This window comes from Mus caroli, unplaced genomic scaffold (genome assembly GCF_978045245.1).
Source record: "Mus caroli unplaced genomic scaffold, Mus_caroli_1 scaffold_13, whole genome shotgun sequence".
Classification (NCBI taxonomy): Eukaryota; Metazoa; Chordata; class Mammalia; order Rodentia; family Muridae; genus Mus; species Mus caroli.
Genome location: NW_028227268.1, coordinates 62,631,682 through 62,650,995, shown reverse-complemented (window position 1 = coordinate 62,650,995; position 19,314 = coordinate 62,631,682). Strand labels below are relative to the sequence as shown.

The 19,314-nt window shown below is 44.5% G+C and overlaps 1 protein-coding gene across 3 annotated transcripts; it reads right to left on the bottom strand.

Annotated features, from left to right (window-relative positions):
* Positions 1-2,654: 2,654 nt before the first annotated feature.
* Positions 2,655-19,160, bottom strand: Atpaf2 (ATP synthase mitochondrial F1 complex assembly factor 2). Of its 3 annotated transcripts, none has more exons than XM_029484028.2 (8): positions 19,071-19,160; positions 11,752-11,796; positions 11,426-11,571; positions 9,360-9,457; positions 7,838-7,918; positions 6,439-6,551; positions 5,904-6,019; positions 2,655-3,572 (listed from the first exon to the last, which is right to left on the bottom strand). In XM_029484028.2, exons 3-8 carry the CDS (start codon positions 11,432-11,434, stop codon positions 3,435-3,437), a joined length of 555 nt encoding a protein of 184 aa, XP_029339888.1. In that variant the 5' UTR covers positions 11,435-11,571; positions 11,752-11,796; positions 19,071-19,160; the 3' UTR covers positions 2,655-3,434. The 3 variants fall into 3 exon arrangements, with proteins under 3 accessions (XP_029339888.1, XP_021033238.1, XP_085686084.1); XM_021177579.3 differs by having other exon boundaries at positions 18,836-19,146; XM_085829958.1 differs by lacking the exons at positions 11,426-11,571; positions 19,071-19,160 and having other exon boundaries at positions 11,752-11,790.
* Positions 19,161-19,314: the final 154 nt, after the last annotated feature.

The following is a 19,314-nucleotide window of genomic DNA, read 5'->3' as shown; positions in this document are numbered from 1 at the left end:
AGGTCCAAGAATCTAGTAGTTGTTCAGTCCACAGGCTGGATGTCCCAACTGGTCTTCAGTATATGCTGGAATCCTGAAGTAGGCTGTAATGCCAGTGAAGGAATGAACTTGCTAAAAGAGCAACCAGGCAGAGAACAAGACTCCTTCTGTCCCATCCTTTATATAGGCTACCTGCAGGAGGAGTGGCCCAGATTAAAGGTGGACCTTCCGACCTCAAAAAGCTGAATTAGAAGTGGATTTTTACCATTTCAAATGATTTAATTAAGAAAAAGAAAAATTCCCTCATCAGGATCTCAGCATTCAGATCCCTGAGTTAGAGGCCAGCCTGGTCAACAGTGAATTCCAAGGCAGCCAGAGCTACAAAGAGAAAACACTGTCTTGAAAAACAAAACAAAAACTACAAACCAAACCAAACCAGTTTTTCTTTTTGAAGACTGACAAGAGGGCTCAGTAGTTAAAAGCACTTGCTACTTTAAAGGACCATGGTTCGATTCTCAACACTAATATTGCCGCTCACAACCATTTCTAATTCCATTTCCAGGGAATCCAGTGACCTCTTCTGGCCAGTACATAGTGCACAAACATACATGTAGCCAAAATAGACATACACATAAAACAATAAAATGAAAAATTTCCCCCAATTCAGGTAGCTCAGAGACAGGTATCGTGATGCACACCTGTAATCCTAACACTCAGGAAGTTGAGGCAGGACAACTCCAAGTTTAAGGCCAGACTCAGCTACATCATTCCAGCTACATAGTTCTATATCTGGGCTATGCAGTACGACACTATCTAAAAGGAGGAGGGGGAGGGAGAGGAGGAGAAGGAAAAGAAGGAATAGGAGGAGGAGGAGGAAATGGGAGAGGAGGAGGGAGATGAAGGTGGAAGAGGAGGAGGAGCAGCAGCAGCAGCAGCCATAAAGCACAAAACCTAACCATTTTTGAGAAAAATTTAAATTCCTTGTTATGTTGTCAGGAATCACTGTTAATATTTACTTCAGAAGTATCTCTTTCTGACGAGTGATGCTCCTGAAATATCTTGGTGTTGTTTTTGACATTTCTGCACTATTAACTATTTCCATTAAGTTTTACTTTTGCTATTGATGCCTTTCATCTTTCATTAGTTCATTATTTCAATTTAAATCTAATTAAAAATTTGGTACATATATGTAAGTCCCAAAGTCTTAATCTTGTATAGTGTCCCCAGAGTCTGACGTCTGGTACCACGCTGCTTTCATTGTTGCTTTACTAATAATCACTCTTCTAGAAATACTGGTTTTCTGGCTGAAAAAGAAAAAAAGTCAAGAGTATTCCCTGATTATAATAGTTTCCTGCGCTGGACCATTGGGGCCGTCATGTTAAATCATGGTTTTCCTTCCTCTGTGTTGATTTGATCTGAAGGTACTGTCTATCACTTCTGCTTCATTCCCTTCTCTACCTGTCCTAAGGCTGACATACTTTCGAACACTGTGACTTCTTCCTTATGCAGGCACTAGTTCTTTTGGGGGCAGTCAACTCAGGCTCAGTTGCATGTCTCACAGTAAAAAACACATAACTGTTATCACAGCCTGTTTAAGACTAATTCACATAGGTACTATGTTCACCGATTACAATGAGTCCATCAGTCATTTGGGGCTATCTCCTGTACTCTCAGACCCCATCCATGGAAGAGGCATGCCACTCTTTATTATGTACAAGACAATAGCCATCTGTAATCCCCTGTCCCCCACACATACAAGGAGCCTCTACCTTTGGCTGTCTCCGCTTTAGCTGTAGGTCTTATTACCCTTGGCAACACGACGACTACTATGGTGAGAACTACTGTATACCAATAGGGGATGTCTGCCACACAGAACTGATCTCCACCTCAGGTGGCTCAGTGTCAGCTGCAAATGCCCCTCTTAGGCTCATGTTTGGTTCTGTCATGTCTACATATACTTGGGGCACCAAGTAACGTGACTTTCCAAGGAGTTTACTACTCACTCCAGATAATGACAAACCAAAAAAGCAATTCCACCCAGTCTGTCCTGGAGAACCAATGAGAATCTTAAGCTTACTTGCAGTAGAGTTGTCCACTTACTCCAGCAATCGTTAACTACTTATGTAGTCTTGGGGAGGGGGCAACCAGACGAACCCTCTCATCATCCATGAGGGATATTAATGGCCCAATCCTATGTAGGTAATATAGCTGCTCTGATTTTAAGAAACCAGTGGGCATGGCATATCCAGAGGACATAATTCTACAATACGAGGAGACACCATTGCAATATCCCATGCAGGACATAGCACGTGTCAGTAACCAGGCCAGGACAACTTTTGCATTTAACCCAGAAACAACATATTAAAAAAAAAAAAGCTGGGTGTGGCGGCACATTTATTTATCTTATTTATTTTTAAAGATTTATTTATTTTATATATATGAGCACACCATTGCTTTCTTCAGACACACCAGAAGAGGGCATCAGATCCCATTATAGATGGTTGTGAGCCACCATCTGGTTGCTGGGAATTGAACTCGGGACCTCTGGAAGAGCAGTCAGTGCTCCTAACTGCTGAGCCATTTTTCAGCCTGAAACAACATATTTTTAAGAGTAAAAAAAAAATTTTTTTAAAGAATAGGAAGAACAAACAATAAGTAACTGCTTAGACCAAAGATTCACTTTTTTTAAAAAAAGATTTATTTATTTATTATATGTAAGTACACTGTAGCTGTCTTCAGACACTCCAGAAGAGGACCCCAGATCTTGTTACGGATGGTTGTGAGCCAGTATGTGGCTGCTGGGAATTGAACTCATGACCTTCAGAAGAGCAGTTAGTGCTCTTAACCGCTGAGCCATCTCTCCAGCCCTCCAAAGATTCACTTTTAAAAGATCATTTGATGAAAAGCCAGGGGGTGTGGGGTGGGGAGGGCCTTCAGGCTGAAGACAGAAAAGGCTTGCATGTGGCGATATGCTCTTCCTGCCCTCCCCATGAGCTTCCTAATCATTAGTAGCAGATGTAATAATGGTGACAGAGCTCAGATAAAACAAAAAGAATGGAGAAATGGCAAGGCTCAAATAAAAATGAGGCTTGATATATTTCCAGAATAAAAAAATATTTAATAAAATCAGGGTCAAGAGAAGTCCCTATACCACTTGTCTTCCTCCCTCACTACTGGTCAGGCTAAGGGCGCCTGCATCGGAAGCTATCTGACCTCAAGTCAGGCGCACTGTGTCTCCAGGGCTTCTCAGGATGCTTCTCTATAAGGTCAACCCACACAGGTCAGGGAAGACCCAGGTACAGGCTGGGTAGCCCCACAGGTATAGGGTTGAGAAAGCCCAATAGGTACCGGCCAACAGAGCATCACTGGATCCAGAGGTCCAACAGCCAAGGAGGCCCACATCAGGGAGCCTGTGTCTGTGCAATTCCTTCCAGACAGCGTGTGCACCCCAGGCCTCACTCTTGAAGGAGCTTGTGCTTGACTGTAGAGCTTTCTGAGCAGAGGTGGACAAAAAGGGTGCCAGCAGCAGTGCGAGCCCGCAGCTCCTGGAGCTCATAGTCGTGGGCCCACTCAATGTTGCCCCACTTCTGGATCTAAGGAGAGGTAAAAACAAGCTTTTGGGTGAGTAGTCTTGCCTGGTAACCCGAGTCACATTCCATTCCCATCACTGGGCTACAGGTGGTGAGCCACGATCCTACCAAACATCTAAGACCTGGGTGGGCCATCTGGCAATAACGCCAGGAAGCTGGGGCTGGCATTTTTGCTCTTTGGGGCTGGAACATATCCCAGCTTAGGGACTGCCCATTGTGAACCTTTATCACACATTAAGACCAGGCTGCCAGCATGCAGCAGCCTGGAAACTGTCATCTTCTATGAGTTGTGTATCTCATTGTCCTTCAAGGCTGTTGGCACTGCTATGGGGATGCAGTAAATAAATGAAGCCAGACCACAGGCAACTTTGTTCTGACCCCTAAGGAGCAGCAGAACAGCAGTGATTCTCTGCAGCACACAGGAAGTCAGCTGTAGATCCTCTCAGAATTGTAATAAGAGGGAAGAGCTCTGAACCCACCGTGTCTTGCAGACATGAGTATTCCAAACCCACCCTGCTAGCCTCTCCCTGAAGGAGGCCAGCAGGCCTGGCCAGATCACCAGGGAATAAAAAATATTTCAGGCCATACAAGCTACCTGCATCTCTGGTTGCTTGGTCTCGGTTTGCGTAACTGAAATACATTATCTGAGATAAATGACCTTCATTTCAGGTCATTCCTCATTTTGTGCAGGATCAAACCCAAAGTTCAGAGGGTCACCTAGCTTGAATTCCGTAGCCAAAAGCAGAGTCCAAACCAGAGGCCAGATCTCCTGGTTTCGTACCAACCCTATAGTCCTAACAGCTGACATCAGCCCTTCTCATGAAGTGTCCTGACATCAGTAAATGGCTCTCCTCTGCTGTATAGAAATAGGTTGCCCCTGGCATTTTTCCAAGCAAAATATTAAATAGTCCAAAAAGATTTTTAATCCCAAAGAAACCAACTCCTAATAACATTCACCTTCTGAGGTTGGAGTAATAGTAAAACCCTCAGGACCACAAGAAACACTAAGTTCTTAGTGTTAATGATGCAAACAATGGGCTGGGGAGATGGCTTAGCACTTCCTGCACAAGGATGAAGATCCAAGTTCAGGTCCCAGTAACCACATAAAAGCCAAGTGGGTATAGAAGCCTACCTATAATCCTAGCTCTCCAGAGGCAGAGACAGGATTCTCCAGAGCAACTTAACTAGCCAAATTGGTGAACTCTGGGTTCAAGCAAGAGACTCTGCCTCAATACTAAGGTAGAGAATAATTGAGGAAGATACATCATGTGAGCCTCTACCAGAATGTACACACATGTATCTTGTTTTTTTTTTCAAAACAGGGTTTCTCTGCATACATGTATCTTTACCTGCTTATGCACCACATAAATGTGAACACATACAGAGAGAGTGAGAGAAGAGAGAATAAAAATAATGAAAAAATGAAAGTACAAACAAAAGCCAGGCACCGTGGCACACATTTGTGATCTCAGGAGGCAAAGGCAAGAGCATCTTCAGACGTTCCAGGCCAGGCTAGTGTACAGAGTGAGTTTCAGACCAGTCAGGACTATATAGCAAGGCTTGTCTCAGAAAAGCCAAAATAAAATAAAAATGTAAATAAGCCAGCTACTGTGACATATACCCATAATCCCAGCATCCGAGAGGCTGAGGCAGGAAGATGAGAAGTTCATGATTAGGCTCAGATACACAATGAGCTCAAGGTTGGTCTAGACTACATGGGACTCTCTCTCAACAAAGCAAAACAAAGACAAGCTAAAAATAAAACCGTGACCAGCAGCACGGAAAACCTTAGTTTTCCTGCCCCCTAAATCAAACGTGTGCAAGTAGCAGCTACTCCTTGACTCCTCTGCCATCCAGGAGAAATATCAGGAGCACAAAGCAGGACAGATGAGGCCCAAATACCTTCATCTGCCCGTGAGCCTCCAAGTGCACAGTGGTGGCCTGAGCCCTAGTAACACAGACATGGGTGCAAACCCCAGCGTAACTAGTGTAATCTAACACTACAGTTGATTCTTTTATAAACTGTGGGTAAATACAAGTCCTACCCAATCAAGCTGCTGAAGAGGAGGTGGGGGGCAAGGAGAGTACTGAACAATTCTGAACCCTTTCACATGCATGGATATATGTATGTGTGTAGTGCTGATGATGGAACCCAGGGCCCAGAGCATACTAGGCTAGCATACTAGTAAGTGAGCCACACCCTTAGCCTGAGCAACACTTAAATCTTTACTGTTCCTTAGCTTGATTTTTTTTTTTTTTTACATGTACAAAGTAATAAAATTCAATGAATCTGATTCAGAAAGGGTTAAGGTGGGAACTGAGATCAGAACTTACCTGGTACTCTTCCTCCAGGCGTGACAGAAGCACAGCTTGTTCCACAGTCAGGCGCAAGTCAATCAGGCCCAAAGTCAGCAACATGGATTTGAGCTGGGCCACTACAAACTCAATCCCTAGGGGTAGGGGACACGAGCCCAGTCAGAACTGATAGCCTACTGCCTGTCAGTTTCTATTCCCTCATGGACAGGGCATAGGAGGCACCATCCTAAGACCCACCTGAGCTTGACACACTCTCCTGCCAGAATACTCCTCCTTGTCTTGGGGTAACCCACCTCTGCCTTTTCTTGGATAAGTATATGACCTGAACGGGGTTAATTGGCATATCCCCCAGGCCCCACTCCATGATTGGTTTAAAGATGGCTATATGGGTCTAAACTAATGATACACGAAGTCGAGACTTTTCTTGGAGGCTGTGTGAGCCTGGAGAACTAAGTAAAGGGGTAGGACATCAAAGCCTCCATGCTCAGGAGGACTCAAGAGGGATGTGTCACTATGTACCCAACCCTCTAGGCCCATGAAGCCCAAATTGTACCTTGCAGAGCCCACATGTTGTAAGAGGACAAGTGGCTGGTAAGCACCTCTCGGGTCTGGGTAGGGATGTTGGGTCCCATTATGCTGGTGGAGGAGCCAATCTCCATACCATACCTATAAGGGGAAGGCATGAGCATGTCTCTGGCACACTGTTCCCCAAAAGCAGTCTAACTTTTAACTGGAAGCAAAAAACCAAACCAAACCAAACCAACAGATATGGCATATGTGCTTTCCTCAGGACGGCAGTGCATGGAGGTGCACACCTATGATCACAGCACTCAGAAGGCTGAGGCAGGATGATCACGGGCAGAAGGCCAGTGTGCCTGGATTCTGTGAGACCTTATTTCAAAGAATCAAAACAAACAAATAAATGAAAATAGTCCCCCACAGGATGCCTGGGTCATTGTGAGGACTCAGGAAATGTATAACAAGTGATAATTTCTGTGAAAATTGTTACAACAGAAGAAAAATCATCTAGGTATTTATTCCAAAACCCTGCAGACAAGGCAGAGCCATGGGGACCACCCCTTCCCCATTCCACTTGGAAAGAGCTGACACTGAATTTATTTTGCTACCTTATCAGTATCTGTTCAACTCTGTACTTACCAGAGTCTGGTGTTAAGGAAAGTGTTGAGTATTATCAATCTCTAGAAGCCACACATCCACAAACAGTACTCACAATGCTGCAGGAAGCTACCCTGACCTCTGCTATGCACACGTGTATCTTACATAGTCACTTTTACTTAGCAGTGCAGCAATGATAATAATAATGAAAAAGATGGGTTTTTTTTAAAAGCCAAAATTTGAGTTGTTACCTCTGCTGAGTTGAGTGCTAAGTGCTTTCTTTGCTGGTTTACCTTCCCCATTAGCCTTGCAGGCAGGCTGGATTAGTCCATTGCAAGTCAAACAAACCAAGGCTCAGAGACCTGCTGGGGGAGAGAGCTGGGGCCTTTGGTGCTTCTTGGGGACTTAGAGCTGCCCCTCCATTTGTCATGGTATACCCCAGTAGCAGTTATTCGGGGCACAATGTCCAAAATGATTTTTTTGTTTGTTTATTTATCTCATGTATGTGAGTACACTGTAGCTGACATCAGACAGTACCAGAAGAGGGCATTGGATCCCTTTACAGATGGTTGTGAGCCACCATGTGTTTGTTGGGAACTGAACTCAGGACCTCTGGAAGAGCAGTCAGTGCTCTTAACCGCTGAGCCATCTCTCCAGCCCGACCAAAATGATTTTGAGGAACATGTTTAACAAGGTAACCCCTACCTCTCAATACCTGAGGGAGCTCAAGCTCAGGAAGGCAGCCTGAGATTGCAGCTGTACTGTGTGGCCCTGACCCCAGCACCCAACCCAATCCCAGGTCTATTCAACGCTCCATGTGGGGCTGCACACCTTACCTTTTCTCAGCCCACTCTATGACGGGATCCCATTCGTTCTTCTGAAGTTCCACTAATGTCTCTGGCTCTTCCACCCTGTAGCTAATTCATTGTAAAAACCACCTTCATTAATAAAAAAGTACAAGTCCTTCATTGAGGGACAGAAAAGGAAAATGCAAAGGGCAAAAGCAAAAACTTTACACTAACAACCCAGCATCCTAAGTCTTGTCCCATAAAGCCATGGTGCTCAGAGTGTAGCCAAGGGGTAAAGGAACCACTTGGGTCAGTAGCACCAGCTCTAGCCTCACTTCAGAAGCTCATTACCAGGACACTTTCTTAGATAAATCCCACACTGATGACAAGCAGAACCTCTGGGGTTCTGGTCATGTTTCCACGTGCCCTCCAGGGACGTTTACTGTAGCTTGAGTTGCAATCCACTACCTTCCAGTTCCCAAGTACTTGACAGGTCCAAATTAGCCCGTGTTAGTTACTCAAAAGCAGATCTGCAATAAAAGTGGGATCCATACCCACTGGACAGTGCTGTGCTACAAGTTCAGTGATAGCTCCTCCAAGACCCCTGCTCCTGACCAAGGACCAAATGCCTGCTGACCTCAAGAGCCTAGCCACCTCCTGGAGTGGCTTCTTTTCCCAAGGGGATCACCACAGAATCATTTTGATAAAGACACAGAAGGGTCAGTTGATAGGAGCTAACTTGCAGTCTCATGGATGGGAACCCTAGGGCACCACAGAAAGCTAGTTTGTAAGCAGAGAGGAATGCAGAGAAGCTGAGCTGCTGGAGCAGAGCAGGAAGCCTTTCCTCCCTACTCAATCCTGGACCTGAAGAGTGGAGGCAGGCAGAACTTGGTCCAACTGCCTTTGTTTACTTGTTGGAACCCTGTATAGTTTTTAAGAAGCCTTCTTTACCAAAGGGAGGCAGAATGAACTCTGTTCCCTGCAAGCCACTGTTCCCTAGCAAAAACAGAGTAGGCTTTCCTACTCCCTTCTTTTCAGAGTACCTATGCTAGCATGCCAAGCAATCCCTGGGGGTGGGGGGTGACTCCAAGCCTCTGAGTAATAGGGCCAGCAGGCCCAGTACTGTGCAATCATTCAGCTGTTTCTCTGATGTTCCTTTAATATCACTCTCCAACAAGCAAATACAGACACAGGGGAGAATTCAGAATTGGGAGAGACTGGCCCCTGACTACTGCCACCTGTAATGACAAGGATGCTAATACATGAACACATTGAGGGCCAGATGTGCTGCTGGGAGTTAGCCAATGGGTCCTATAATTCTGGAGCCTGTGAGAACGGCATACATCTCTATGGCAACTCAGCTCAGTCCAAGGGGTACCCTATGCTAGAACAGTCTGAGAAGTTCTCCTCCTGGGGTTCAGTCATATCAATTGGGTTACCTTTTTGACCTCTTGCAAAATAGTGACAAAGGCCTTGCCTTTCCCCGCTCTGATATGCTTTGGACAAATGAAACAAAATAGACTAAGAGATTCACACCACCCAAGAAGACTGTTCATCTAATGTCACTTACCAGATGGTGTCAGTGTCTAGAAACTTCACAGCTGCCCGGATCAGCTGGTCTTTATTTCGCTGGGTTGGGTTGTCCAAGGATGTGTTGCACAATGTGGTCTTAATGAAAAGGTAGAAGATGCTCTGTCACCCTCTGTGGGGTTCAGGCATGCATACACTGCATCTGACATATAGCTGACAGCACATCAGAGACATGCACTAGAACCATTGTCACAGCTGCCGCTGTCACTGCTGCAGCAGCCTATCTGCTGGGGGATCTGAAAACCAGGCTCCGTCTTCAAACTCAATTGTGCTCACCAGATTCATTGGCCTCTCACAGTGGTCTTTCTTGGAGTAGTGAACTTCCTCAAAGTTTCAAGGGCTTTATATATTTTCACATACATGACTATCAGATTAACCTGAATAACAATGCTTTGGGGCAGATGCTATCCTTTTCAGAGATGTGAAAATTGAGGCCTACAGAGGTAAAACACATATTCACATACAATAAAGGCACGAAACTCAAAATAACAGAAAAGCTTTACCAGCTTGTCTGACACCTCAGAAAAAAGGTCAGGCAGATTAAACTGGGATCAAGATATTTTCCTAGTGTTAGCTCATCAAGAGGAGGCTTCTGAGACTACTCCAGGCCTCAGTTTGTGGCCTTGTCACCCCGATTATACTAGATAGTCAAGAAGTAGACTATGCTGTTGAGACCCATCTGGGTCTGCAGTGAGTAAGATGAAAACACCTAGTCCCAGTGCTTCCTTAAAACTACGTGAGGACTGCATGCATGGTACCATCTGGCCACTCATGGCACCATAAGGTGGGCAGTACGGTAGGGATCACAGGGCTGAAGGGGGACCTCTTTGTATGGCTGAGGGAGCTTGCAGAGGCAGGGCTTCAGGGGCCTCAATGACCGTGGAGCATCGTCCTTTCCTCACCCTCTGGCTGCCTGGGCCCCGTACCCCACCAATGTTCACTGAGCTCCACATATACTTCCAACTGGAACTACTGAGTAAAATCCATGGCCACTGCTCCTCTGTCACTAACCAAGCTATGAAAGTCACAGGAAATAAACATGTAAATAGAAAACAGGCCACGGGGCTGCAGAGATGGCTCAGCGGTTAAGAGCACTGACTGCTCTTCCAAAGGTCCTGAGTTCAAATCCCAGCAACCACATAGAGGCTCACAACCATCTGTAATGAGATCTGATGCCCTCTTCTAGGATGTCTGTCTGGAAACAGCTACAGTGTGCTTATATATAATAAATAAATAAATCTTAAAAAAAAAAGAAAGAAAGAAAGAAAACAGGCCACTACAGACTAAGTGGTGATGAAACAAATGACTAACTGCTGTAATGAAAAATAAAGGCTGGGCTCAGGTGAGGCAGCAGACACCTTTAATCCTAGCACTTGGGAGGCAGAACAGGCAGATTTCTGTGAGCTCGAGGTCAGACTGGTCTACAGAGCAAATTCCAAGATAGCCAGAACTATATAAACAAAACAAAACTGTTTCAAAAAAAATAATAAAAAAATAAAGATGAGAGACATGGCTGAGATGTGGAGTGTTTGCCTAGTGTGAACAAACCCTGGGCTCAACCCCCAGCACTGCATAAACAGGACATGGAGACACACACCCACCATCTCTGCACTCAGGCAGTAAAGGCAGAAGTTCAAGGTCATTTGTAGCTACAAATCAAGTTGGAGGCCTGCCTGAGACATGAGCCTGTGTCTCAAAAACCCAAAACCAACCAAGCAACAAGAATAAAACAGAATGGGGGCAGGGGGAGCACTGGGAGTCATTAATGGTGACTTCTGTCCAGAAACCAGGGGGAAAAACAGTCACACAACTCAGTTTAGTGTTCCAAGTAGAGCAGACTACCAAGTAGCCAGGCCAGACAGGGAGAGCCCTGACCTGTTCAGTGACAGATGGTTTAAGTGTGGTTGCAGATAGGCAGACAGGAGCTTTGTCTACCCCAGAGCCTTGTCATAATATGGAAAGAACTATAAGTTTTTGCCAGGAAGGCTTGGGGAGCATCAGGTCGAAGTCTGTATGATAAAAGTCGGCTTGCTACAAGTTTGTTACCAGGTGCATGGTGTAGAACTTGATGGTATCCTGCTGAGAGTCCCATTCAGTGGCCACTGCGATGGCCAGGGCTTCGCTGGGGACAGTAAAAAGCTTGGCTTGGGGAGTTTTCAGCTTTCTGTGGTCCAGGTTTATCTCAAAGCCACCTTAAAAGATCAAATGAAAGTTCTCAGGGAATGTGGATTTGAGTGACCATTCCTGTACTTTAGCAACAAACTTGGTGCACACAAAGACAACACTGACATAAGTGCCACCATCATCTGGCTGGAGACAAAAGTTTGCCCCAACAATTCACAAAAAGGCCATCAGATTTTTCAGACACTTACCTTCACCCTGTGAGATGCTGACATTCTGATAAAACCTCTTCCTTTCTGTAAGACAGATTTTTCAGAGACAATTTAAAGTAGCATCAAGAGGGCTCCAGAGACACCACCAACTTGTATCATTATTGCTAATGCTGACTGATTGGCTTGATTTTCATATCGCCATTCAAGGTCTGCCCTAGTCTGCAGTATCCTCAACAGCTTCTGATTAAAGCTAGGAAAAGACGCTGCAGGGACAAGGGGAGAACAGGACTTGATGGCTCTCCTAGTCTCCAAGCCTGTACATCACACATTTACATTCACACAGAAAATAAAGCTAACAAAAACATCTCCCATCTTCTCTAACTCATATATTTAATTAACCAGCTTGCATGTATATTCAAGAGGAACTCCAAATATTTCCTTCAAGGGGGATGATCTGTTTTATATATCTTTGTTAGAATTACAGGAACTTAAAGAAACTTCATATGTGTGCAAGGCAGGGGGAGGGTACTGGGGAGGGTTTGATGATGAAAAAGATATAAAAATCCTTGTCTTCATGTACTTTAAATTTTTTACAAAGTTATCAGACCTCCAAAAGAGGCATGGAAATAAGAGGACTAGTTGAAAAAAGGGGGTGCAAGGGGGGAGGGAATGAAAGGATAATGGAGAAGAATATTATTATCAAAGATTGGCCACTAAAGGCTCATATATTTGCATGCTTGGTGGATCTCATTGGTGCATTGTTGGGAACGATTAGGAAGTGAGGCCTTGGTGAAAGAGGTGTGACCCGGAGATGGGCTTTGAGGTTTCAAAAGCTTATGCCAGGCTCTGTCTCTCTCTTTCTCTGCCTGCTGCCTGTGGACCAAGATATAGCTCTCAGCTACTTCTTCAGCACCATGCTTGCCACCATGTTTTCTACCATGATGATATGGTGTAACCCTTTAAAACTATAAACAAGCTTCCATTAAATACCTTCTCTTATAAGAGCTGCTTTGGTCATGATGTCTCTTCACAGCAATAGAACACTGACTTAGACAATGTATATGTATAAAATTGTAAAAGAATAATTATAAAAATTATCAGCTCTGGCCACTGAGATAATGATACAATTGGCCATATCATCTGAAACTATAACACCATTCTACTATTGCACACATTTTACAACAAAATAGGTAAGTTTCTGCCACCGTTACATTTCCCTACTTTATATGCCACCCTAGTGGGCTGGCCACAGCCTCCTTTCCTATCTGTGATTGAAGTTGTATAATACATCCACTGTGCATTCTGGTGCCTCTATTGTTTAACATGCAAAAGTCTGGCCAGGCAGAAGTCAGTGAGAACAATTCTTGACACAGGCTTGAGAAATGGTGAAAGAGTCTGGGACACAGAAAGAACAGAAACTGACTGTGAAGGACCGACTCTCCCAAAGCTGCCAGGACAGCCAAGTTTCCTATAACCCTCATCTTCTGGCATGCTCTGCTAGCCAGGGCTACCTCTATATCTGAATAAGAATTTAAAAGTATGGATAGTAAGATGATTAGAGAGGAAATAAAGACACACAGAAAACAAGACAGTAGAAAGGCAAAAGAACCGAAGAGATAATGGCTTCATATTCAAAGGCTTTAGACAGGGCTTTTCAGTCTGAAGTTTTGACACAGGGCAAACACCAGTCTTCCTACTGGTCCTTACATACAAGGACCAGCCTTGGGGATGAGATGTGCTCTCCAGAGGTTCTATCTAGTGAGAGCAAAATGAACAAGTGACTTCAATGACAGCAAGAACATGTGGACGGTGGGAATCCAGACTGAGGAATCCTTATCCCATCTTGAGTTGCAAAAGGACCTCTGAGCAACCAGTTAAGAGTTCATATGTGGGAGCTAGAGAGATGGCTCAGCAGTTAAGAGCACTGACTGCTCTTCCAGAGGTTCTGAGTTCAATTCCCAGCAACCACATGGTGGCTCACAACCATCTGTAATGGGATCTGATGCCCTCTTCTGGTGTGTCTGAAGACAGCTATGTGTACTCATATACATAAAATAAATAAATCTTTTAAAATAAATAAAAATTGTTTAAGCGAATCTTAAAAAAAAAAGTTCATATGTGAACTCATGAGTTCAGCAGTCACTAAATCTCAGTAACTGATTTGCTTGCGAAGGGATGTGTAGAAAATAATTTTCAGGATTAGAATGGCTTACATGAGGCTCAGGTGATGAAGTACTTGCTGCACAAGTTATGATGATCTAGTTGAATGCCCTGTACCCATATAAAAAGCCAGAGAATAGTCATGTATGCTTTCAATACCAATGTTGAAGAAGTGGGAACAAACAAGAGGATCCCTGCAGCTTGCTGGCCATTTAGCCTAGCCAATTCAGCAGCCCTGTCTCAAAACACACAGAGAGGGTCAGCAAGATGGCTCAGCAGGTAAATGTGCTTGTCATGCAAGCCCAATGACCTAAATTCAATCCCCAGGTCCCACACAAGTTTGAAAGGAGAGATGACCACATAAAGATGGTCTCTGTCCTCCACATGCATATGTGGCACATATATCCACACACATATACAAACAATGAAAAACAAAGAGGCAGCCATAAGAAAACAAAACAAAACAAAAAAACAGGAGAGAACAATTTTGAAAAGCTGGTCATAAGAAGAATGAGAAATTAATAACCTCTAGTCTTTCTTTCCTGAGACGCTGCTTAAGTCCATATACAGAAACAAGTGGTTTTCAGTGTCACTTCCTTCTTAAATCCCTCTTGTCTATGTATGGTTATTCTACCACTCACAGTTTAGGAGCTACCCCCCTCCCCCCACTTTTAAGAACCTAAAGGCACAGGACTACAATTCCCAGACTACAACAAAAATCTGTGCCAACCATACAATCACGATACCGTTATCTTTTAAAACAGCGCCATCTGGTGGGTCTTGGACCTTAAAGCTAAATTCAAAATAGTTAACCTTTTATAATCCTATGACAGCTCTAAGTGGTGGTTTTCAGACATCAAAATTCTTCTAACATAAACATATAAAGAAAGCCTCCAACTCAGGCCAGGTATGGTGGTGCGTGCCCTTAACCACAGCACTGAGGAAGCAGAGGTAGGCAGTTTGAGACCAACTTGGTCTACATAGAGATCAAAGCCATCCAGAGATACACAGAAAGACCATCTCAATAATTAATGTAACTAATAATCCACACTGAAATTACATCACACCCTTTGAGGTGACTATAATAAAAAAGTCAGACAAGAACAAGTTTTAGTGAGGGTATAAAGAAATTTGAGACTTCATGCACTAGTACTAGAAATTTAAAACAATGCATCCACCTTAAAAAACAAAAAACAACCTTAAGGGCTAGGAGGTGGGGACACAGGTATTTAATCTCAACAATTGAGAGCAGAGGCAGATGGATCTCTGTAGTGTGAGGTCAGCCTGCTCTACAATGCTAGTTCCAGGACAGCTATGGCTATTCAGAAAAACTCTTGACACCCCTCGCCACCAAAAAAAAAAACCAAAAAACCAAAAATCAATCTTACTATTCCTTAATGAGTTAATTTCCATTTGATCAAGCAATTTTAAGCTTAGAAAATATAGCCAGGAAAGATAAAACCAAACCCATGCAAAAACTTGTACACAAATGATGCTGTATCAACATCATTCCTCATCATCCATTACTCAACCAAAGAGCAAGAAACAACTCATGTGTCCATAAGTGGACAAGTAAAATGTGTATTTCTACACTACGCTATTCAGCAATAAAAAGACTGGACTATGGATATATGTATGATACAACACAGATAGACCTTGAGAACATCATACTCAATTACTAAGTAGAAAAGGCTAGTCCTTAGCTCCACACAATGCAATGTCCAAAACGGAAATCCTTAAGGAAGTAGTGGTTGCCTATGGCTGGGGAGATGGCCAGGCAGGTGGATGGTACTAAAGGTACCTTTTTTTTTTTTTTAAATGTGTTTAGGTATTTTGCCTGCATGTATGTCTATCCACAATGTGCACGCCTTGTGCCCAAGGCCAGAAGGCATTTGATCCCCTGGGACTGAAGTTATGGATGGCTGTGAGCTGCATGTAGGTGCTGAGAACCAAACCCACGTCCTCAGGAAGAGCAACCAGTGCTCTTAACCCTGAGCCAGCACTCTATCCCCTACTGACTACTTTTTACCATGATAAAAATGTTCTTAAACTGTGATGGTCATTCAAATTAGTGAATATACACTAGGGAATGTACTGTATGCTAAGTAAATTATATATATTAGATTTTTAAAATTTTATCTCACCTATGAGTGCTTTGTCTGACTGTATGTACATGTGCTATGTATGTGCTTTGTACCCACAGAGGTTGAGGTCAGAAGAGGGTATCTGATCCCATGGAACTGGAGTTACAGATGGCTGTGAGTCACTATATGGGTGTTGGGAACTGAACCCATTCCTCTGTAAGAGCAACAAGTGTTCTTAATCTCTGGGCCATCTCTCTAGCCCCTTAAGTAAATTATATCATAATAAAGGTATTTAAAATTCTGCCAGGGTCAGAGAGATGGCTCAGTGGGTAAAGGTGCTTACGTGCAAGTCTGACTCCAAGTTTAATCTCCCAAGCCCATGTAAAGGTAGAAAGAGAGCACCAACTCTCAGAGGTTGTCCTCTCATCTCCACATGTACACAGTGGCACATGGATGCCCAAATATATACATACACAAATAAATATATGATAATAAAAAATTCTTGCAGCCAAATACATAAGTGCACTACTTTCCAAATTGCTTTTCATCTGGAGTGGAGGTCCATACTGTAGGCTGTTCTGGCCAATATAATGAAAGCAGACAATATGCATGAGTATGTGGCTTTGTTCCAATAAAACTCTACTTCAAAAGCAGATAGCAGTCTGGTCCCTGACACTCCTATGAGAATGGCAAAGCAGGTAACATCTCTTAAGTGGCAGAAACTTGGAGAAGCTGCCTTGGACAGGAGGCAATTTGTAAATGGTAGAACAGGACAGGACTTCAAGCTTTTATTTCTTTGGGAATTTACCTCATATGCTGCTTCTCCAAACTACATCCTCCTCTGGGTAGAAAACAGCAGGAGGGTGGCAATGGCCTCACAAAGGTCTCTGCACTGCACTACCTCCTCCTCCAACCCCACAGCGAGCCCTTCCTTCAAAAGCCTCTCCTCTCCTGACAAGTTTCTATGGTGTAGCTGTTCCTAACATTGACAACTGGATTCTTAAGGAAGAAGGACTTAATAATTTACATACTTCAGAGATACATAAAAATATCTCCCACCTGGGGAGGACAAAAAGAGCAAAGCATACTCTAGGGAGGCACAGCATAAACAAAGGAACGCATTCAGGAGTTCACTAAATAGGCAAAGGGTCAATTTAAGCGCATTGATGCTTTTTGTTTTCCATTGTGGAGGTGCTTGATCTGCCGTCTTTTCTTCTGTATTACAGACTTACCAGTTGGCTCTTAGCATTATCTAGCACATAGTAGATAGTCAAAGGTGAAAGAAAATAGGAATGTATGAATGAATGAGGCACAGAGAGATATCTTTAAGTCAAGCCCGTTCTCCTCCTCCCCATACCCCATGACCTCAAGTGATTCTAGCTCAGGCTCCCAAGCAGCTGATACATGTGTGTGACACCACTCTTAGCTTCTTCCTTTGTTTTTACTGGCTTTTCCTGCCCCACTTTTAGGCCTTCGTTTGTGTCCTGATAAGTAAAAATCAGCTCCCTGGTACATCCACTCTCCTTCCCCAATTATATAAAATTATGGGCTATAGACCATTGAACGGCTCACCACATATAGACACTGACCACTAAACCCAACATCCTCAGTTCAATCCCTCAAAGCCACAACCAAGTCCTGCTGGTTGTCCTCTGACCTCCATGTGCATGCCAAGTGCACACACAGACATACACACACTAAATAAATCAAGAAATTATGGAATTTACAGCCTAAAGAATTCTTAAAGGCAATCTCATGCTTCAGATCACCAAAGAAAGCAACATCATACATGCCCAAGACCACAGTACCTCAGAGACTTTGCCAACAACAGACCCCAGGTTTGTACTCTTATGCCAACTGCCAAACTGCCTATGGAATTGTTGCCTAATGAGGGCAGTGTTGCAGCAAGACCTCTAACACCCAGTCATCACCTCTGGACATGTTACACCCCCTTTCTCCCCCACCAAACTCTTACTCATCTCTCAAGCCCCAGTTTAAATGCCCTTTCAATCACCCTGTACACGCTCATGCTCGTGATCTCTTAAGTCCTTCATAGTTCCCATATCACAATGTATTGCAAACTATTGTTTCATAAGCGTAATGAATCCTGCATCTGATGTTGAGAATCATTCAGGTGAGACCACATGCCCTCAACACAAAACAACTGAGGTCATCACTACTTTTCATTCACTGAAGTGAACCTCACTTGTAACAATCTCTCTCCAGAAGCAATGAAATAACCTATCAGTCTTATTACAGTCCTTAGTAGGTCAAAGAAGCCTGGCATAAACTCCCACTTAGAGAAGGCTGCAGAGAATGCAGAGGCTGTGGCACTGCACTAGGACAGAGGGCCCGCAAACCCTTAAGGAAGTGTGCTGTGTGTGGGTGGAAGACTTAAGGCCTGCCTCTGTGCCAAGTCTTGTGCTGGGTCCTGAGGACACAACGCAGTCAGGCCAGTCTTTGCCTTCCATAGCCTCAACCAGTCTTCTCTGTGACCTTGGATGTCCTGATTGAAAGCCCAGATTTTTCCTTTCTGAATTCAACCAAGACACCTGCTCCCCTTTAAAAGGAAAAAAAAAACAAAAACAAAACCTGAAGCTGGGAGGTGGTGGTGGTGGTGGTGGTAGTGGTAGTGGTGGTAGCACTCAGGAACTAGAGACAGGAGGATTTCTCGTGTCCTGGGCACGCTGTGTCCCCTAAAGTCACCCTCGCACTTGTTTGGATGTCATTTTTCAAATTGAAACAGAACTCTATTGCTCTAAATATTCGCATCGGCCTGAACCCTGCCTCAGTCACCCCGCACTGCACGTCAGAAACCTTCCGCCAGGTGAGCCCGACTTGGCTCCTGACCAAAAAGTCACATTATGTCCGGGCCTCACCTGTTGGCGGGACGTAGGCCCGGGCCCGAGGCCGCGGAGCTGGCCCCGGCCACACTGAGACGGTGGGGTCACTGAGAGGCCGGTCCAAGAGACCGCGCCACCGATCCCTCAACCGAGGGTAGATTCGCCACATCCTACCCAAGGACCTGGGTGGACACATACGTGGAAACAGAGTACAGGAAAAGAGCGAAGAGAGCCCCAAACCCCTCGCCGGTTCTGTACGGAAACCTCTCACCAAGGGTTCAATAGCCCTCAGCCTCCTCAGCACGCCGCCATCTTCCTCATGACACCTACGGCGCGCCGTCGCAGCCGCACGCCCCGCTGCGCGCCGCTCCCGCCCCTGTCAATCAGCATCATAAACGTGCTCGCCACGCCCCCTCCATGCCGCGCAACGGGAAGAAAACTACAAGTCCCAGAGGGTCGTTCGCGCACTGCGCCACGTGCTTTCTCTGTCCGCCAATGGGCGGAAGCGCCGCGTG

Bases quoted from the DNA above. Each gene is read 5' to 3' on its own strand.
- Atpaf2 (XM_021177579.3), bottom strand. From the start codon at position 18,995: ATGTGTCCACCCAGGTCCTTGGGTAGGATGTGGCGAATCTACCCTCGG. The intron at 11,797-18,835 runs GTGAGGCCCGGA...TCTGTCTTACAG, and splicing joins GGCCTACGTCCCGCCAACAG to AAAGGAAGAGGTTTTATCAG. The intron at 7,919-9,359 runs GTAAGTGACATT...ACAATGAATTAG, and splicing joins CTAGACACTGACACCATCTG to CTACAGGGTGGAAGAGCCAG.